General features: G+C 39.4%; 1 protein-coding gene across 1 annotated transcript; it reads left to right on the top strand.

Annotated features, from left to right (window-relative positions):
- Positions 1-2,771: 2,771 nt before the first annotated feature.
- Positions 2,772-5,952, top strand: LOC306869217 (G2/mitotic-specific cyclin-B1-like). Its single transcript, XM_079415887.1, has 9 exons — positions 2,772-2,904; positions 3,340-3,480; positions 3,567-3,665; positions 4,354-4,536; positions 4,648-4,806; positions 4,888-5,124; positions 5,208-5,348; positions 5,429-5,539; positions 5,644-5,952. The coding sequence occupies exons 1-9, from the start codon at positions 2,884-2,886 to the stop codon at positions 5,743-5,745; spliced, it is 1,194 nt and encodes a 397-aa protein (XP_079272013.1). The 5' UTR covers positions 2,772-2,883; the 3' UTR covers positions 5,746-5,952.
- Positions 5,953-19,924: the final 13,972 nt, after the last annotated feature.

Here is a 19,924-nt window from a genome sequence, read left to right as displayed (position 1 = left end):
GTATAAATTGGGTTCTCAGTGTACTCAGTTTGAGCAATACTGTAGAAATATAAATTATTTAGGAACCTGTTTTGTGGGGTGAACGTGTAACATTATTTAGGTAGCGAAGTTGCACTTAGTATAGTTATCGCTGCAGCCCGGAGACCTGAAGGTGGGAGGAGCTTACGACAAGAACAGCAAGTGGGAGGAGCTTACGCCAAGAACAGCAAGTGGGAGGAGCATACGCCGCAAGTAGGCTGGATTTCATCGTAGTTTAAAATGATATAAATATAATGCAGTTTCATAGTAGTTTAAACTGAAATTCTTAGTTTTGTCATTATTGTTTGTATCCAATACCATTCACTGTCAACATTGAAATCACATATTTTATTTTGCATATTTTTTTAAATCAAATTACAGCAAATGACAGACTAATGTTCTTCAGAACATGTTACACAGATCAATGTATTAATTTGAAATCTCAGGGTGGGTAAATGATTTTATTTCTGATGAATCAAATTATGTACAATCATTCATTCAGCACAATAGACTTGCATGCAGTGGACACTGGATGCATTGCTTCCGAGTAAATTCCACGGAGCTCGCCTCGCTTGCCCTTCCCAACATAACCTGGTGAGTACACAAGAAGCACAATGAGCATTAGGCCAAGTAAATTAGACTTTATTACTATTTTTATTCCTTTTAAAAACCACTAGACAACACCCTAGTTTATTCACCATTAATTTACACAAAACTGATTATTGATTATTATTAGTATTAAATAAAAAAATGGTATTTAAACCATGTTTTAATTATATTACATTGTGGATTAGGAGGTTAGGAGATGTGTTCTAATACTTTTGAAAATGTGCCTTATTCTTTAGAAAATTACACTGTAAAAAGTGAACAGTTGGATCAACTTAAAAAAATAAATTCAATTGGTAACACCTAAATACTTTTTTTTTTTTTTTTAAACTTAATTTATTACCTTTATTTTTTTTTAAGTTAATCCAACTGTTCACTTTTTACAGTGTATCTATCATTGACTAAATAAAAACAGGTATCTATTTACAAACGTTTAAGACATTTACACTTTATAAATCAGTGCAGTCCAAAATGTAAAAACAAATTACAGTAACACTTTCTATGAAGCCCATATTTATAATACATTATAAGGGTATTCTTAAGGCATTATAATGAATGCATAATGCATTATAAAAAACCTTGCCTAATATGTTCTATCGTCTTATAATCATAACAACAATTATAATACATTACAATGCTTACGCATTTGTGCTTATAACTTTTAAGATTATGATTATTTATAACACAATGAACACCATATTAAATCTACTTTTACATTGATAATGGGACTATATATCTTGACATTATTTCAGATCTGCATAGTATCTTACTACAGTACATCTTGTAAGTGGTTAGGTGTGGAAATGTGTTCCCTGTGAGGCTAATATTAATTTTGATGTGAGCTAGTTAATAATTTCAACTGGGAAAAAAAAATGCAATGTTTATATATTAGGTTACATTTTATTTTGATGTTCCCCTTAGTTTATTGACTATAAGCACATACTTTGCAACTACATGTCAACTAACTCTCATTAGAGTATTAGTAGGGTTAGGTTAAGGTTAGGGTTGGTAGAATGTTGACGTACTTACAAAGTTGCTTATAGTCAGTTTGTCTGTTGGGGACCCATCAAAATAAAGTGTTAGCATATATTTAGCAGACATACTACTAATACTGCAATGACTGCTAGTTGACATGTAGTTGCAGAGTTACTTAACAACAGCTGTCTAAAGGGTACCATCAAAATAATCAAACTGATATTAAAATTAAAATAGTTCAAAGCAATCTGATCTGATATCTGATCTTATGGCTTTTTGAGAGAAAAAAAAATATTACTATTATTATTACTATACTTATAAGTGGTCATTGATGGCTTTAATTAAAGTAGCAAAAGAAATGTGGCAAGATATGAGGCTTATAATACATTATAACTATGAGAAATATAATCCATTGTAACTTAAGTGGATGCAACATGTTCACTGTGTGTTATAAATCATCATACTCTTAAAAGCTATAACCAATAATAAGTAAATATTATAATACATTAAAACTGTTCTTATGAATGTTCATAAGATGATTTAACATATTATAAGGTTTTTTATACTGCATTATGCATTCATTATAATGCCTTAAAATACCCTTATAATGTATCATAAATATGGGCTTCATAGAAAGTGTTACCAAAATTACAATGCCATGCAATTACATTACCTGCTTATGGTCTTCGGTATCCATAACCTGCAAAGCAAATTAGTTGTTTGTATAAAAAAAAGATATTGTCAGGCACATTACAGATTGTAAGCTGTGTGAGGTACTAAGAAAACGTTGTACAAAAGCCAACAAGAAAATGCACTTTTCACAGCTTGTAATACTTTTTACAAAACAAAACAAACAAAAAGTGTACATCACGCTTACCTCTAGTCTAGAACTGGTTTATACAGCCCACTTGCAGCTTAAGTCCCACACACTTGCTGCTGGCTCCGACCTCCGTTCATACCCATCTCAGTTGCAGGCAGCAACGCTCTCCACATCAAAAGATGGCAGTGGAAAGCACACAAACTCTAGTACACTACAAGAAGAACGTGTTCGACTGGTATCCCCGCCCCTGGGCGTCACGTGGTCATTCGTTGTCTTGGTAACGCATTGAAAGCAGCTGCGACTGAGCCAATCATATCTCAATGATTTTCGAACCCAGCGAATCACGTTCGAAAGAGCGACCATTTAAACCACAGTAGAATCAGCATTACATCGAGCTCGCTTGAGTACAATCAACCAGTTTGTTCATCGAGTCGCAGTGACGAGCTTCCAAAAAAAAGATAATAATGGCTCTCCGTGTCACAAGGGTAAGTTGTTTTGTTTTTTTTAGAAGGATTTATGATATTTATGCTTAGACACAATGGATTTATTGCATGAAGATAAAATTCACCTTTCTTGTTGATTTTAATTGGTGTAATCCCGGAAATGTGCCCCTTATCTCGCACGTTAATGTGTTAGTGTGGCGTTTTAACTTGTTAATAGTTCAGTACACGATATTCGGAAACTCTTCTTATGCAAGCTTTGCGTAAACGTAAGGCTTGAAGGGCGTGCGTTTTTAAAGGGCATGTGTAGCTTGCGTTGTAATTGGTTTGTGCTAGTATACTTTGCGTCCTCGTGTAACTAGTAGGTGTGAGATCAAGATTGAGCCCTCTTTAGAATTCTACCCTGGTCCCGCTGAATCTTAAATGGCGAATGTAAGTGATCCACTCTTTATGCGAGACTGGTTTGTGCTCCTCTTGCAGAACACTCGCCTGGCCAGCAGCGAGAATCAGAGCGCTCTGCCCGGAAAAGCAGCTGTAGCCAACAAGCCCGGGCTCAGACCCCGGGCTGCGCTGGGGGAGATTGGCAACAATCCCCAGACACGACAGGCTTTGAGGAAGAAGGTAACCGCATTCTGTTTCTTCTAGGAAGAGGATTTGCACTTGTCTGTCTTTTTGTCTAACCTATGTTGTACAACTCTTAAAAACAGGAGGTGAAGGTTGCACCCAAGGTGGAGGTTGTGGCTGAGAAAGCACCTGTGGTTCAACAGCCCAAAAAGGAGTCTCCTAAAGTTCAACATGACGTTCAGGTGAGCAGTAGACGAAATGTATGGGAAAGAGCAGCTTTCTAAACTACACTGAAGGGAGGGATCCTCCTTTGGTTTTGTGGTACAAGGTCACAACTAGTCACAATCATGGGTTTTTAGTTTTTTGAGACGTGTACATCTGAAAGCTGAATAAATAAGCTTTCCATTGATGTATGGTTTGTTAGGATGGGACAATATTTGGCTGAGATGCAGCTACCTGAATCTGAGGGTGCAGAAATCCAAATGAGAATTGCCTTTTAAAGCGGTCCAAATTGAGTAATTGACAACGCATATTACTAGTCATTAAGTTTTGATTTACTTCACTTAATGGCTTTTGTTTTCCCCATATGAAACGAATAATTTTGACCCATGCAATGTATTTTTGGCTATTGCTACAAATATACCCATGCTACTTATGACTGGTTTTGCCTTTTGTATAGTAAAAGGTGTCTTGGACCTAATCCTAAATGGCGTAGTATCAGTTCCCAAGCCTTCTGGCATATTTCAGTGGGTAGTGCACGTTTGGTTTAAATGGAGTAGACCAACTCAGCCTTTTGTGTAGCTCTAGTATCAACCAGCAGGGGAAAATGCCCACTGTTTTGTGGCTGTGTAGCGTTTCAATTTGTAAACGCGTTGTGAACTAAGTGTTAGTTACCTTGCATGAAGATTCACTTGAGCTTTCGGTTTGCAGATTGTGTCTGAGCCCTCTTCTCCTGTTCCCATGGAGACCTCTGGCTGTGCTTCAGATGATCTGTGTCAGGCGTTCTCGGACGTTCTTCTTAACATCAAGGATGTGGACGCAGATGACTATGATAATCCCATGCTTTGCAGTGAATACGTCAAGGACATCTATTTGTATCTGCGTCAGCTTGAGGTTTGAAATATGCTGCTGCTTCAGGTTGTCTTGTAATCTTGTTTTTGGCAAGGAGTTGAGGTGGGTTTCTTCACCCCCCCCCCCCCCTTTTTTTTTTTTTTTCTCTTGTAGACTGAGCAAGCTATTAAGCCAAAATATCTTGAAGGAAAGGAGGTTACAGGAAATATGCGTGCAATTCTTATTGACTGGCTTGTACAAGTCCAAATTAAGTTCAGGCTGCTTCAAGAGACCATGTACATGACTGTTGCAATCATTGATCGCTTCATTCAGGTGAGTCCTCTTCCTGTTTTGGTTCACGGTGTAATGTTGTCTTGAGCACTCCTAAATGATCTCCACTTGTCCCTCAATCAGGCTCATCCAGTTCCAAAGAAGCAGCTCCAGCTTGTTGGTGTAACAGCTATGTTCATTGCCTCAAAGTATGAAGAGATGTACCCACCAGAGATTGCAGACTTTGCCTTTGTGACTGACCGTGCCTATACTACTGGTCAGATCAGGGAGATGGAGATGCAAATCCTCAGAGTCCTCAACTTCAGTTTTGGGAGACCTCTGCCTCTGCAGTTCCTTAGGAGAGCCTCCAAGATTGGAGATGTAAGCTAGTTTACCAGTCTATTTTTAGAAGCGCTTCTGTTAAGTTGCATGTTCTCATATCATTAATACCAATTGTTTTGCAGGTTACCGCAGAGCATCATACGTTGGCCAAGTACTTTCTGGAGCTTACCATGGTTGATTATGATATGGTCCACTTTCCTCCCTCCCAGGTGGCTAGCGCAGCTTATGCCCTTACTCTGAAGGTCTTCACCTGTGGTGACTGGGTGAGTTCTTGGGCAAACCTCTAGGTTTTTTTTTTTTTTTTTTTTTACCCCCCTCCTGACGTTCCCTTTGACACTTGCAGACACCTACTCTTCAGCATTATATGGGCTACACTGAAGATGCACTGGTTCCTGTGATGCAGCTTATTGCCAAAAATGTTGTGAGGGTCAATGAGGGGCTTTCAAAGCATCTGGTAAGTGGATTCAGCCTGACACAAAGCTGACCTGCTTGGTTCAAGTAGCTGTTTCTAGGAGACCTGTTAATGTGACCCACTGAAGAGTGTGCTTTCTTCTCCAGGCTGTGAAGAACAAGTACTCCAGTCAGAAGCAGATGAGAATTGCCTCAATTTCTCAACTTAAGTCATCCTTGATCAAGGACCTGGCCAAGCAGGCCTCATAGTGTGGGATTGTTGGAGAGACTTCAGCACTATGTGCTGCCTTGTAAAAATTGTAACTTATGCATGCTTTTACTATTGAGACTTTTATCGTTTGTTTTACAGATTTCATCTGCACTGCCATGTACTGAGTAAAGGACCTTTTTAATATTGATTGATTCGGTGTTTATGCAACTTTGTACATTTGACTTCAAATAAACATCTTAAAACTTAAGCAACGTTTTTCATAACAGTCATTAAGTTGACTTAATTGCTAGTTGTTTATAGAGGGCTTTTTTTTTTTTTTTTTTTTTTTTTTTGCTGCACTTTGTGCACCTGGTAGTCTTAAACACTGACCCCTGGTTCTTACCATTGTGTTCTCTAAAGAAAAACAGCTTTTTCTGTTTTGATGCTTTGCTCTTTATTTTTTTTTTTAAACCAGTCGGTTGTAGTTTTAGACACAAGTTACTACTTTTAATAGCCAGCATGTGTTTTGCTACATTGGTTTTCCTTAAGATTTATATAGCCCTTTCTATTGTATCAGGTGACACTTATTGGGGCCAGGTTTCCTTTCAATTAGCAAAATCCAACAGCTTGTCTGCAAGCGCAAATTTAATGCCAGATTATTTTACATTGAGTTGTCTGCTAGAGAAATTAATTTTTCCTCAACTGAGGATTTTTTTTTTTTCCCTGTTGGAATGGACCCACCCTGCCTCTGATTGGCTTACCTTTCAAACCGAAAACAAGATTATTTTGACTTGTTTAGTTTGTCACCTTTTTCATTCCTGGTTAAACTGCGCTCTTCGGAGACATAGTGCACCTATTGGCCTGTAGGTGGCGACCGTTCACTTTTAATCATGTGAGATGCGTTTCCCAGACGTAAACAAAGGGTCTCTTTACAATTTTATGATTTGAGTGAACATCACTGTTGCGTTTATTGCTTGGGTCGTTTTAATGCTCAAGTCTCCTTTTACTGTTTAATTCTATTTAAAAACAATTGTATAGTTCAACCTACACATTTGTGAGCTGTTGTAAGTGGAGTGCTGAATGAGCAATATGAGATGCACTGTACATGCATTCAACGTCATTCTGAATGGACAGACTCAAAAGACAATTTTATTCCATGATCAAGTCATTCATTGGAAGCCATAAGAAGTGGAGCTATGCTGGATACTATGCTGTGGAGCAATTTCATTCAAGACCTTAATGAACCTCACAGAAAATATAAATTTATGACAGGTTTATGGTGACTGTCTCTCTGGGTTGGCTGCATTATCAAAAGCTTAAGCATCATTTTCTCAATTTGTGTTTTGGCACGTGTGCAAAAGATTAAGTACAATTTGCACAATAATGAAATGTACGTGCTTGCTGATTCTCATTGAATTTGTCATGCTCTTCACAACTTCTAAATCTCCTTTCATTGTGTGAGCATCACATGTGATCCACTCAACTCTGAAAATGTCAGATATAGGCTAAAAATGTTTTTTATAAACTATTCGTGCAATGCATTGTAACCAAACTAAATGTACACTATACAAACAAATGTGCATATTGACTTTTCCCAGTAAACTTTTAGCTGCTGTTGAAAACTCATCTAAAAAGTGCAGTGTGATATACAATAGCATTAAGCTATACAAAAGTACAAGTTTTAACACAGCCTACCGGAGAGACTGGTGGTAATTGACAGCAGCAGAAATGTAAAATGTCACAAAATCAAACCATTAATTTGGCCAAACGATATTGTAATAAATTAATTGTATTACAAATCCTTACAAACTTGCTCTGACCTTACATTTTGTTCCAAAAACTTTCAAGTAAAATCTGTTGTCTTCATATGGCTAGTTGACTTGGGTTTTTGGCTGAAAACCACAAAGTGTTTGCCATGAGTAATCTTGTATCTAAATACCTATGTGGCAGCTCATCAAAATCTCCCCCATTCAGGAACTAGGATGTGCACACAGCTGCTACTTCCCATATTGATTATAAGGCTTCATTCTTTAAGAGGGAAGGGCTTATCTCCTTTGCTCCACCCTCAGTGGTTGTGCTCCTCAGGGACCGGTGATAATGAGTCTCAGTTTCTCTGGCAGGCTGTGCTGGTAAATGCAGGTCTGGGCTGAGAACTCATACTTGCACGCTGAGGTCATGACTGGCCAGTGAGAGACAGATTCCTTGTGAAAAGAAGAGCCATAGGGCTGTAGTTCAACTATTTAGCTCCAACACTAAAATGGATGTTTTATTGTGCACCATTGTTTGTCTGCATTACACTATCACAATAACGTTCCCAAAGCAAAATTATCATATAAAGGAAATTTGCACAAGCACGCTACTTCACAAATTGATTTGACCCTGAAATCAGTTCTTTATAATTGTTAATGCCCAATAAAGACTCTTTAAAAATATCCAACTTTTTATGAACAATTTTTTATGAAACAGTTAATAGCAATATTGCAGAGTACGATGTGTTTCTTTCTTGTTGGTCATGGATATTTTGCCAAGAACCATAGTTCTAACCATATCCTTAACCCTTGCCATCATAAAACATGGATATAGCCTAATTAATCCATAAAACTTATATTTTTTGTCACACATGGCCTGGCAGTTTATGTGTTATCCAACACAATGGCATTTATGATCAGATGAGTCTGACCCGTGTTTGACCCTTTGGCCTTGTGATTTTAAAATATATATATTTAAGGAATAATCGGGCCGTTGAATTAGTAAAGTAATAAAGCCCAAAGCCATGGGTTATGGTGAATTTAGAAAAGCTAAGGGGAGTTATTTAACACGACGCAGAGCCCCCTTCATTGTAAACCATGGCTTTGCAGGGCTTATTGCTTTTGTAAAAATGGTTAATCCATAAAAACATTTTTCATTCATAAAATATACACACAGCAACAAAAATGACTGATTATATACATAAAATATATATTTTATTCTTCCACCAAGCAATGTATTTCTGATGGCAGAATGGCTTTGAACACGGCTCAACCAATCATAATTAAGGACTGGAATTATCCATTTTACGCTGAAAGATGCACGCCCAAGCTCGTGATGTGGCCACAAAGTGCAGCTTATACCATCCTTACCACACCTCAAAATCATTGTTTATATTTCAACATTTGCCTGGTTTTTATCATTAAAATGCTCTTGTGTCCCAAGCCTCCGTTACTAATTCTAAAAAGTAATTCTAGAGGGAGTAATGGAGGCCTGAGCCATTGATATGCTGACTATGCAGTTACCGGAGATAAATAAAAGGTAAACATTTTTATCATATTGTTAGTCATATTTCTTTGCTTGGTCACTGTCTTTGTTGGTTTTGGTTCATTTGCTGTTGTAAGGACTTTGGTATAACAAAAATAATTTGCCCGGGTGATGTTTAGACTTTAATGTAGTCGACAGACCTGGAAGTACTTCATAGTTGTGTGTTTACCGAAAAGCAATTGAACATAACTTGGAACATCCGTCAACCAATCAGAATCTATCATTCAAAAGCCCAGTGGTATAAATATTATTATTACATATTTTAACTAATATAATTTTTCATACTCAAGACATCTAAATTTAGTGATAAATGTCTGTTGCAATGTTTAATATGAAAATAAATACAATTTGGTTACATTTTAGGTGTCTTGTTCAGTTGATAATCACATTTCACTCCGAGAACAACAGAAACTCCAACTCCTTTTCATTGTGTTTATTCAAGCCCACTTCATGTAGGCTAGTACATCTGACAATTTGGAATCTCAATTAAAATGTCTAAGTAATGAAATCCACTTTCCAGAGATTGCACCTCGATAATGTAATTGTAATCCATCATCCCACATTGAGTTACATGTACAATACAGTCACCTCACATTGTCATTTAGCAAATGTTTTTATGCAAACTGACTTATAAATTAGAAACAATGCAAACAACTTATCATAAGAGGTAACAATATTCAGTACACAACGTCGAGTTCCAAGTATGCGCAAATTGGAGGACAGTTAGAGGAAGTCATAAAATGTAAAAATTAATATTATCACTCAATAAAATCACTTAAAATATCATGCAATTTACTTCATAAATAAATATTTGTCTTTTTATTATTTCTCAAAATTGTGAATTTGTTTCTTTCAGTATGTCTCATAATTACCGCTTTGCTTGTCAAAACTGTGACTTTATTTCATGTAATTGTGACATTTTTAAATGATTTTAAAATGATTTTTTTTTTACAGAAAAACAAGATAAAAATATGGAATAAAAAAGTTATTCCATATTTTTTCAGTGAACAGAAAACTGCAGATGAGATTGATTACTCTACCTGTGCCTCTTTTCTCTCAATCTATAAACAGACCTCAGGAACCCATTTGAATGAGGTGCTGACACAACCATGTGGAGTGGATAGAGAGACACTAATAAGAGCACAGCTGGCATCTGGGCCGCAGTCTCTCAGAGCCTGGAACCCCATGCATAAATAAACACAGAGGCATTCATTTTCACAATTTATATATTTTCAAGTAAAAGCCTGATGTTCTTCCTGAACTTTACATACCTCTGCTGTTCTATGGCACATGGAGGGAATAAATTGTTCTTTTGTGTCCAAGCCTCAGTGTTTGGTTTCATTCAGGTGTGAACAGACATTAAGACTGCTGTGTTCAGAAGCATCATGAGTGTGCAAAAGGCCCCTCAGTGTTTGATTTTGAACTTTAATATTTATGTATGTATATAAACCTACTCCATTGTATGATTGTCCCAAAGACATCTGTTGTTTGAGGTATTTGTCTAAATTATTTTCTGTAGTAACTAACAGGATCTATTGCATCGAGTTATTGCATCGAAATACCTTAGCAGGTATTTGTTTGATTTGAACACTCAGTGTGAGCATCTTGTCATGCACTGTAAAAGATACCTAATACTGTGCAGACTATTGAGGTATGCTTTTATCAGACCTTTTCACTTGCCAGATGATAAAAGAGAGTGAAAGGTGGGCTTTGCATTTGAACCAATATGTAATCACCTAGCAACCATCCAGAAGCAGCTGCATAGCAACACGTATAACCACCTTATCAACCGCAGTAGCATCCTAGTGTCATGCACAAGAGAATACCACTGCAATGTACATGATTAACTATGGTTTACCAATGTGTTTTTGTAAAGGTATACATGAAAACTGAACAAAATGTAACTGAGTGCAGTTCCAAAACCTTCATTTGGGGGAAGGACAGCAAAGTTTATAGATCTAAATGGGTGGCATTGTATTGACTTCTTTGACTGTGCAATGACCCCATGAAGAGTTGTGCAATCACGGATGTATTGCTGAATCATAGCTTGAATCATTTAGCTACAATATATAAACACAGATGTCTGGCACCTCTTCCTCAATGTGAGTTGAGATGTGGTAAATCATATTCTAGATCAAAATGTACATTTTACCATCTTTTGCTTTCATGGTGAAGAAACATTTACTGCAGCTATGTTAATGATAAGGAGATATGATAATGTCATAACATCACACTTCATGGACAAAAAAAGTATTTAGTGATAATGACTGTGAAAGGAAAAACAGAAAAGCAAAGTTCTCACAAATTCTGCCTGATATTTTTGTGATTGTTGAAAAGCAAAGTTTTTTTTTGCTTGACACACCTCATTGCTTTCATCAATCTTCAGAAAGAAGCTTTTGTACTTCCATACAGTCAATTACTACTCAGGGTCAATTGGTCATCCTTGCTATATAACTCGATTTAGCAAAAATCGTAAAAATTTGTACGATTTTGTTACTAAATTGTATGTATTTAATGAGTTCCCCAATTTGTATGAATTCATATTAATGACCTACCCCTAAACCCGCCCCTAAACTGAGATTTAGACAAATCATAAAAAATTTGTACAAGTGAGGTCAAACAAATTTGTATGAATTAGCCACCTCGTAAAATACGTACAAATTCAGACATGATTCAAAATAATTATTACCTTTTATAAACAAAAGATTAATTTATTATTTATCAACGGATATTCTGTCTAAAGGTGCCAGCATGAATGATGCAATCCTTAATTCATGAATTGATTTTCTGAAAGACACAACATCTCAAGGTTTATTCTCATGAGACATAAGAAAATCTCTCTCGTTTGTAAAACACCCATCTCAAAATAGACACCATTATAAAATAATCAAATTTCCTCTGGACTGTATTTTGTTTCTGTACACTCCCATTGTCTTATTTTAGACATATATCCCTTGTAACCCGATGCAGGAGCTTCTGTCACTCACACCAACGTGATTTCATTAATACGCCAAACTCAAATGACCATGTCAAACATTTGAGGGATGGGTGCTAATTCAATTCGGTTATACCCCAGCCTTGGCTTCATTTCCCAAAATGTCTTGTTTTCCCCTCACGCACACAGCAGCAGCAGCACTTATTGATTGGATTCAGTCAATAAAGGCTAGTTTCCTCTATTCTGATCCTAATGCACTTAGGGAGAAGGTCCCTGCCTGCATGAATGCAGGTTATAACAGAGCTGAATGCAGAGCACATAAATTATTCAGGAGCCGTGCTTCTGCTCAGGCCGCCATTAATGATGTCACCCAATCCCATGGAGCCATACACTGTCCCGTGGGATGTTATTCTTGACACTGCTGCTGTGGGGGTGCTGATCTATAGGACCCCAAGCCTGCTATAGATTTCCTACACCTACATGAATCAACACAAAGAAAATTAATTTCTAATAAACAATATTGAAAACACAAACAATGTATCTTGTCTGGCTGTTTTTTAACCTTTTCCTAAATATTTTCCTAAAAATTTAATTTTTAAGCTTATTCTATAAAATCTCCTCATTAATTGTTGTGATTTGTCCTGGTTCTACTTTTTTGAACATGTGTAAGATAATGTATGGTGGTATTGACTCTCTCTTTCCAAACATACTTTGGTAACAAATTATTTGCTTTTTACTTATCTAAACAATAATGTTTTCTACAAGGTCATTAAATTTGATTCGTCATAATGATACCTTCTACTGATCATTTGTATCACTCTATCATTCTATACTGTTGCACGAAATATTAAGAACACTGTCATTCAACAGATCTTGCAAGATAGTCAGACTGTCAGATGGTAGTGTAAACAGTTAACAGCAGCAGAGCCGAATGAATTGTATCTGTCAGTCTGCTTAGAGTTCTGGGAAGTCAGCTGAAAGTATTCTTCTTGGACATGGAAAATCAACATAGAAAAGACTAATATTTTGCCAGGAGCTTTTGCCACTGAATCAGAGAGCCCCTGGATCGCCAGACAGACATTAAGAGCTCAGAACCTCCAAATTATTGGCTTGAGCAGTGATCCATGTTCTTGTTCTTTAGAATCACCGGGAAACCCTGGAAAACCTTTTGAGTTGTTTCATTTTATGTGCATCCCACATGGAGTTTATACCAGTGGTTTAATAAAAATGTAACAATTTTTGTTGAATGCTTAAATATCATTGTCTTTCATACAGTCTACTTGAGCTAAATTTTAACCTGCAGAGCAAATCCCAGAAATACCTGTTGAAACTTAAGCATTTAATTTACACAACACATGGTTTTCTGTAGAGTATGGTCTACAGTATTGTGAATAAACGCAGCTATGAACACATTTAAGAGGGAATGTTAGTAAAATAAGAGTTATTTAAAAATTATTAGAAGAGAATCAGGATATTCAATCGCAGGCTGTTGCTCAATAATGTGGTGCCATATGCCCAATGAAGCTGTATAGATAGCAATGCTATTGTTTAATGGGTTTTGAATGGTGTTCGTACGATTACATTACAAATCAAGATAATGTTACAAATAACCACTCATTTTAAACAGAGAAAATGCTTATTTTAGCGAATGTAATCTCAAATGTATAGTTTATTTTATTTTTTTTTATACCGAATACTATACAGTATTTGTCATTATAAATTAATATGTTTATAATATCGTTATTGGTCATTATAGCATATCAGAGCATTTCCAGGAGTCCTCTGTTGAACACAGCTCTAAGCTGTTGAATACCAAAGTTATTGGTATGGCACACAGCCATCCTAATTAGAATCATTTGTACTTAGTATTCACTTAACGTTAGCCGGATTTTAACAATAGTTTATTATTGCTTTCCTAGAAAGTTCTACATTTTCATTCAAGGAGACAGATGAATAACAGAAGAATAAAATGTTTCCAGATGTCAGATTTTCTTTTTTAAACTGTAAAAAGGGTATAATTACTTGAAAAAATGTGGGGTCATTTTCTAAGTCATTTTCAGTCATTTTACATGCACTGGTGTTTAGGTTATCTCCATACACAAACTCTTGCTGTTCTGGCATTCTTGCAAATCATTCATCTACTTTTAAACACACAATTTATATATTCTAGGTTTTTTCTTCAACGAGAGAAATCCTGAGAGATTTCTTTCAGAGATCTGAGAATTTAATTTTGAACACATACTGAACATTAATCATGAGTCGTCAATGTCATGAGCAATAGCAACTGCTGGAAGTGTGAGTTTAACTTTATGCATATGGGCAGTATTGGGATTTGGGGTTATCAAACGGAAGTGCAGACGCTGACCAACTGCCTAAGGAACACTTACTACCAACCAGCAGAAACTTACCGAAGCACTATGTTTGATTAAGTTTTGTAATGCAACAATATAGTTACTTTTTGTTCCTTTTAGTGTGGCTAACTTTGTCAAGCTACATATAATTCAAAGTAATTACAACAAGCTATTCAAAGTTTCAAAGTGACTTCCCCTTTATTGGCTACTATATAAGGTTACTATATAAAACACTAATATACAAAATATCTACTACACAAAAAATGTTGGTAGAATCCAGGGCTGGATTTTACAGTGACATAGGCAAGAGTAAGTTTTGGGGCCCCAGATTTACTGCAAACTATATCTTTTTTTTTTTTTTTACTGCAAAATATATCAATATCAATAGTCTATATTGTCATTCAAAATACTATGAGTTTGGACATATTATTACTCTCCTGCTAGGCTAGATACAAACTAGAGCTGGTGTAATCTTTAGCTGTCTCACAGGTTAATGATATTAATTTAATGTGCAATAATTATGTGTGTGTAATATTTACCACTCTGCACTTTCAGAGGGCTGTGGGACACACAAATAAAGTTGACGTGTCTTAGCATATAAGAAGCAGAAACTCCATACAAGAATTTGCCATACAAGTAAAAAGGTATCTGTCCTACAGCAGCCATTTTCTGCTTTACTACTGGAAGGTATCCAAACAGGGCCACTGCTGGCCAAATGGGTGCCCTAAGCAAAATTGTATTGTTGTGCCCCCTGCCCCCCTCCCCCAAATATTATTGTTATGTGGTTTATAGGTACCCCATAACCTCTATAGGAGGCTCAACACAAGGATCACACAGCACGTCCATTGAACCCACGGCTTTATATATCCCCCCTCAAACAAACAACAGCAAAGGGTTCCTACCTCAGTAGTTAACCTGATACTACATCCCCCTTTCTAGACAAAGGATAATCTTTGTGCAGATGCAGGAATAAACATTAAGAGCATTTCTAAACTGTAACAGAGGCTCTTCCGATTACTTCTTATACTGCAAAATATAACCCATTCCATCATTAAGATGCGATCAAGATCAGTAACAGTAGAAACACACAATTATGGTTCTCAACTTTTGCTATACTGTTCAGCTATGAAGCACTTTGAACATGTGCGTCTGTAAACACTTAATCAACAACATAAATTTGCAGCAATCAACTTCTCCCTGCCCCCTCCCATAACTCAGGTGCCATTTCTAAGAACAAACAAAGTCTTTCAAGTAAGATGGAGGATTCCTTATTCGGGCTGGGAAACGACTCTCACACGCAGGAGTCTGCTGACTGGCTACACACTGTGCTCCTGGTGTGACAGGAGTGTGTATGGCGTCAGGAACCGTGCTCTCTGGTGCTGGCTCAGTTGAGCTGGCAGGTTTTCCAGGAGCCACAGGGGTTGGCGAAAGATGGTATCTGTTTCTTCGCAGAGTGCCCCCGGGCGTCTCAATGATGTATGACCTTGGCGTGCCGGCAGCAGACACCACAGTGCCTCTTTCCACTGTATCCTTAACCCACACGTGATCACCGGGGTGAAGGTATGGCATGTCGCGTGCTCTGTGTCTTCGGTCATAATTCTGTCGCAGTTTTTGTTTGTACCTTTGTTCTGTCCTTCTCAGGTTGTCCATGTCTGCGCACCCTGGGTTGAGCTTGGATGGAATGACAGGAACTGGCGTTCTTATTTTCCTTCCCATCAGAAGCTCAGTGGGACTGTATCCATTCGCCAGGGGAGCAGCCCGGTAGGCCATCAGGGCGAGATAAGGGTCGCTGGATTTCTTGAGGAGACTTTTGATTGTCCTCACAGCACGCTCCGCCTCCCCATTGCTCTGAGGGAAATGGGGACTGGATGTCACATGACTAAAGCCCCAATCCTGTGCGAACTGTCTGAAGATCTCGGATGCAAACTGTGGCCCGTTGTCTGAGCGGACCACTTCAGGTATACCATGACGTGCAAAAATAGACTTGAAGTGATCAATCACAGCTCCAGATGTTGTGGATGTCAGTTTGGCTACTTCAAAATACCTGGAGAAATAGTCCACAATGACTAGGTATTGTTTGTTGTCTATCTGGAACAGATCTGCTCCTACAGTGGACCATGGTCTTGTCGGGAACTCAGTAGGCATCATCGTTTCTTTGAAATTTACTCTCTCTCGGCTACACACATCACATTTCTCTATCATGTTTGTCAGCTCTCTGCTGAGCCCAGGCCACCACACTGATTGCTTAGCTCGCTCTCTGCATTTTGTTATTCCCAGATGGCCCTCGTGCAGCTTGGACAGGATGTCTGCCCTGAGTGACGTGGGGATGATTATCCTGCTGCCATACAATAGTAGACCATCTTGGATAGTGAGCTCACCTGAAAATGGCAGATATGGCTGGAACACTCTGTTAATGGAAAATTTATCTGGCCATCCTTCGACACAGAATTTCTTCAAGTGCTGGAGTGTGGGGTCGTCGTCCTGGTGTCTCTGAATTTCCCTTAACCTCTTTTCTGTAGCTGGGAGATTCGCAACAACAGAGTCAACATAGAGGTTGATTTCCTCCTCCTGCAATCCTTCTGCAGTGTGACTGACAGGAGCTCGGGACAGCACATCCGCAGTTGCGATGTCTTTGCCAGCCACATGTGATATGGTGTAGGCAAACCGCATTAGTCTCATGCGCAGACGCTGTATGCGTGGAGGAAGTTCATCTAAGCTCTTTGAGCCTAGTAGAGGAATCAGAGGCTTGTGGTCGGTTTCGATGTGAAAACTCTTTCCAATGAGGAACTCTGCGAACCTCTCGCAGGCCCATGTTGATGCTAGCGCCTCCTTCTCGATCTGGGCGTATCGCTGCTCAGTGCTGCTGAGGGCTCTCGAGGCATACGCCACAGGTTTCCACTCTGTGTCTGTTTGACGCTGGAGAAGAACAGCGCCCATCCCATATGAGGAAGAGTCAGCGGAGACAAGTGTTTCAGCGTTAGGGTCATACAATGCAAGCCCTGGGGGCGTCGTCAGTTCTTCTTTGATGTTATCAAAGGCCTGCTGTTGTTGCGGCCCCCAGGCCCACATACTGGACTTTCTCAGCAGGTCTCTGAGTGGTTGCGTTCTCTCAGCCAAGTGAGGCAGGAACTTCCCCAGGTGGTTTGTCATCCCCAGGAAGCGTCTCACCTCACTGACGTTACTGGGTGCTGGCATGGCTTTTACCGCACTCACTTTATCAGGATCAGCGCTGACGCCTGATGCCTCAATAACCTGCCCCAGGAACTTTATCCTGTTCTTAGAAAACTCACACTTGTCATTGAGCGTCACTCCCTCCTCTTGCAGTCGTGACAGTACTCTCCACAGTCTCTCATCGTGCTCCGTCTGTGTGGCTCCCCAAATGAGCACATCATCCATCTGACACAGAACACCCACCAGGCCCTCCAGAATGCGTGACATGCGTTTCTGGAAGTGTTCTGGTGCTGATGAGATCCCAAAGCACAGGCGATTGTAACAATACCGCCCGAACGGAGTTATGAAAGTGGTTAGCAGAGTTGACTCCTTGGACAGTGGAATCTGCCAAAAGCCTGCGTTGGCGTCTAGCTTTGAAAACACTTTTGCCCCAGCAAGCTGTCCTAAAGTGTGTTCAACTGAGGGGAGGGGGTGCTTCTCTCTCATAACTGATTTGTTCAGCTCTGTGAGATCGGTGCATATTCTCACCTTGCCCGTGCGTTTCGGCACCACCACCATAGGCGCACACCATTCAGTGGGCCCCTCCACCTTTGAGATAACTCCCTGCTGCTCCATACGGTCCAGTTCCTCTCTAACCTTTGGCAGGAGTGGGAGGGAGATGCGCCTGGGAGTTGAGAGGGAGAAAGGCTGAGCGCCTGGTTTCAGTACTATGTTGTACTCGCCCTCCATTTTTCCTAATCCACAGAAAAGCTTTGGGAACTCCCTTTTTACTGTCTCTTTGGAGTCCAGGCTAATGTTATTTATTCTGGCGACCAACTGCAGTGCCACTGCAGCAAGCCCACCTAGCAGTGGTGTGCACAGCCCCTCCACAACGTATATTTCCTCTTTAGTACTTTTACTGTTCTTACTGAGAGTGGCTGTGAACTTGCCCTTCACATTCAGACGAGTCCCTCCTGGCCCCAGCAGAACCCTCGTTGGCCTCTCCAGCCTGCTGAACTGGCCCTGGTTATACAGCATTTCGGGTATAGCGGTGACGTCTGCGCCAGTGTCAATTTTAAAGCGTGCATTGAGATTCTCCACATGTATGTCTGTCATCCATGGGCTGCCATTTGCGTCCGTTGACAGTGAACCCAGAAATGCAACTTCTTCACCCGTGTCCTCAACCACTGTAGCTACATGCATTTCACACATTCTTTTGGTTTTGCACACTCTGGCGTAATGTCCTTTTTTTCTGCAGTTATTGCATATTACCTCCCTAGCTGGACATTGTTGTAGGCTATGCCATCTTAAATCACCACATCTTCCACATTGTGCCTGTCTTTCCTTCTTTGTTTTATCTATTTGTTTGTTTTGCGGCTTGGGTTGCTTTGAACGTGCGCTATTGCGCTGCCGCGCGTGCATGCTGTCAAGTTGAGCGTTGGCGATATCTGCTTTAAAGTTCATTTTTAACATTTCTTGTTGCTTCTTTACCTGCTCGCTTTGTCGAGCTCTGTTAATTGCTTTCTCTAGAGTCAGTTCAGGATCGAGTTGTAGCTGTTCTGACAAGCGTTTATCTCTCAGACCCACAACAAGTCTATCTCTCACCATTTCGTCATGCAGAGCCCCGTATCCGCAGTGCTCCGCTAGGCAGTGCAGCGCTGTGTGAAAGCTGTCAGCCGACTCGCCCATTTCTTGCTGCCTCTGGTTAAACTTTGCCCTCTCGAAGATCACATTTCTGCGTGTTACAAAGTGAGCATCCAGCTTCCTCTTAACTGTGTCGTACTCACTCGCTTCCTCTGGGCTGAGGTGCAGGGAAACTAGTATATCCTCCGCCTCCTCCCCCATTGTGTAAATCAGTGCATTCACTTGATTTTCGTCCGCTTGTGTCTCCAATCCCGATGCGATGCGGAATCTGTCGAAGCGTTTAATCCACTTCGTCCAGTCTTCGGCTTTGAATGTGAACTTGTCTGGTGGAGAAACTTGAAACTGATTCATTTTGCCGTCTGTGAGCTCGCTAGCATTAGCGTTGTCCCCCTCTTTCGGTAATCGTCGAAGAGAGAGAAAAAAAAAAACTTGCCGGCGTCCTGTGATATCTCCTATTTGTAGACGTCCGTTAAGATGCAATTTTTTGCTTCTGACACCATGTTATGTGGTTTATAGGTACCCCATAACCTCTATAGGAGGCTCAACACAAGGATCACACAGCACGTCCATTGAACCCACGGCTTTATATATCCCCCCTCAAACAAACAACAGCAAAGGGTTCCTACCTCAGTAGTTAACCTGATACTACAATTATCACCTAGATGAGCCCCAGAGACTGATCCCCAGTGAAGACCCTGTCTCCAAGACGGCCATCGGGACAAGACCACAGGAACCAGATGAGTCCTTTGCACAATCTGACTCTGCTTTAGCCTAGATTTAAACTGCTGATTTTGTCTGGCCAGAGGAGAATGACACTATTTCGACAAACTATTTCGCCGTTTAAATACTGTAAAGCTGATGTAA

The sequence above is a fragment of the Barbus barbus genome (genome assembly GCF_936440315.1).
Source record: "Barbus barbus genome assembly, chromosome: 5".
Taxonomy (NCBI): Eukaryota; Metazoa; Chordata; class Actinopteri; order Cypriniformes; family Cyprinidae; genus Barbus; species Barbus barbus.
The sequence above is the reverse complement of the archived record's forward strand: the minus strand, read 5'-3'. Positions and strand labels throughout refer to the sequence as shown.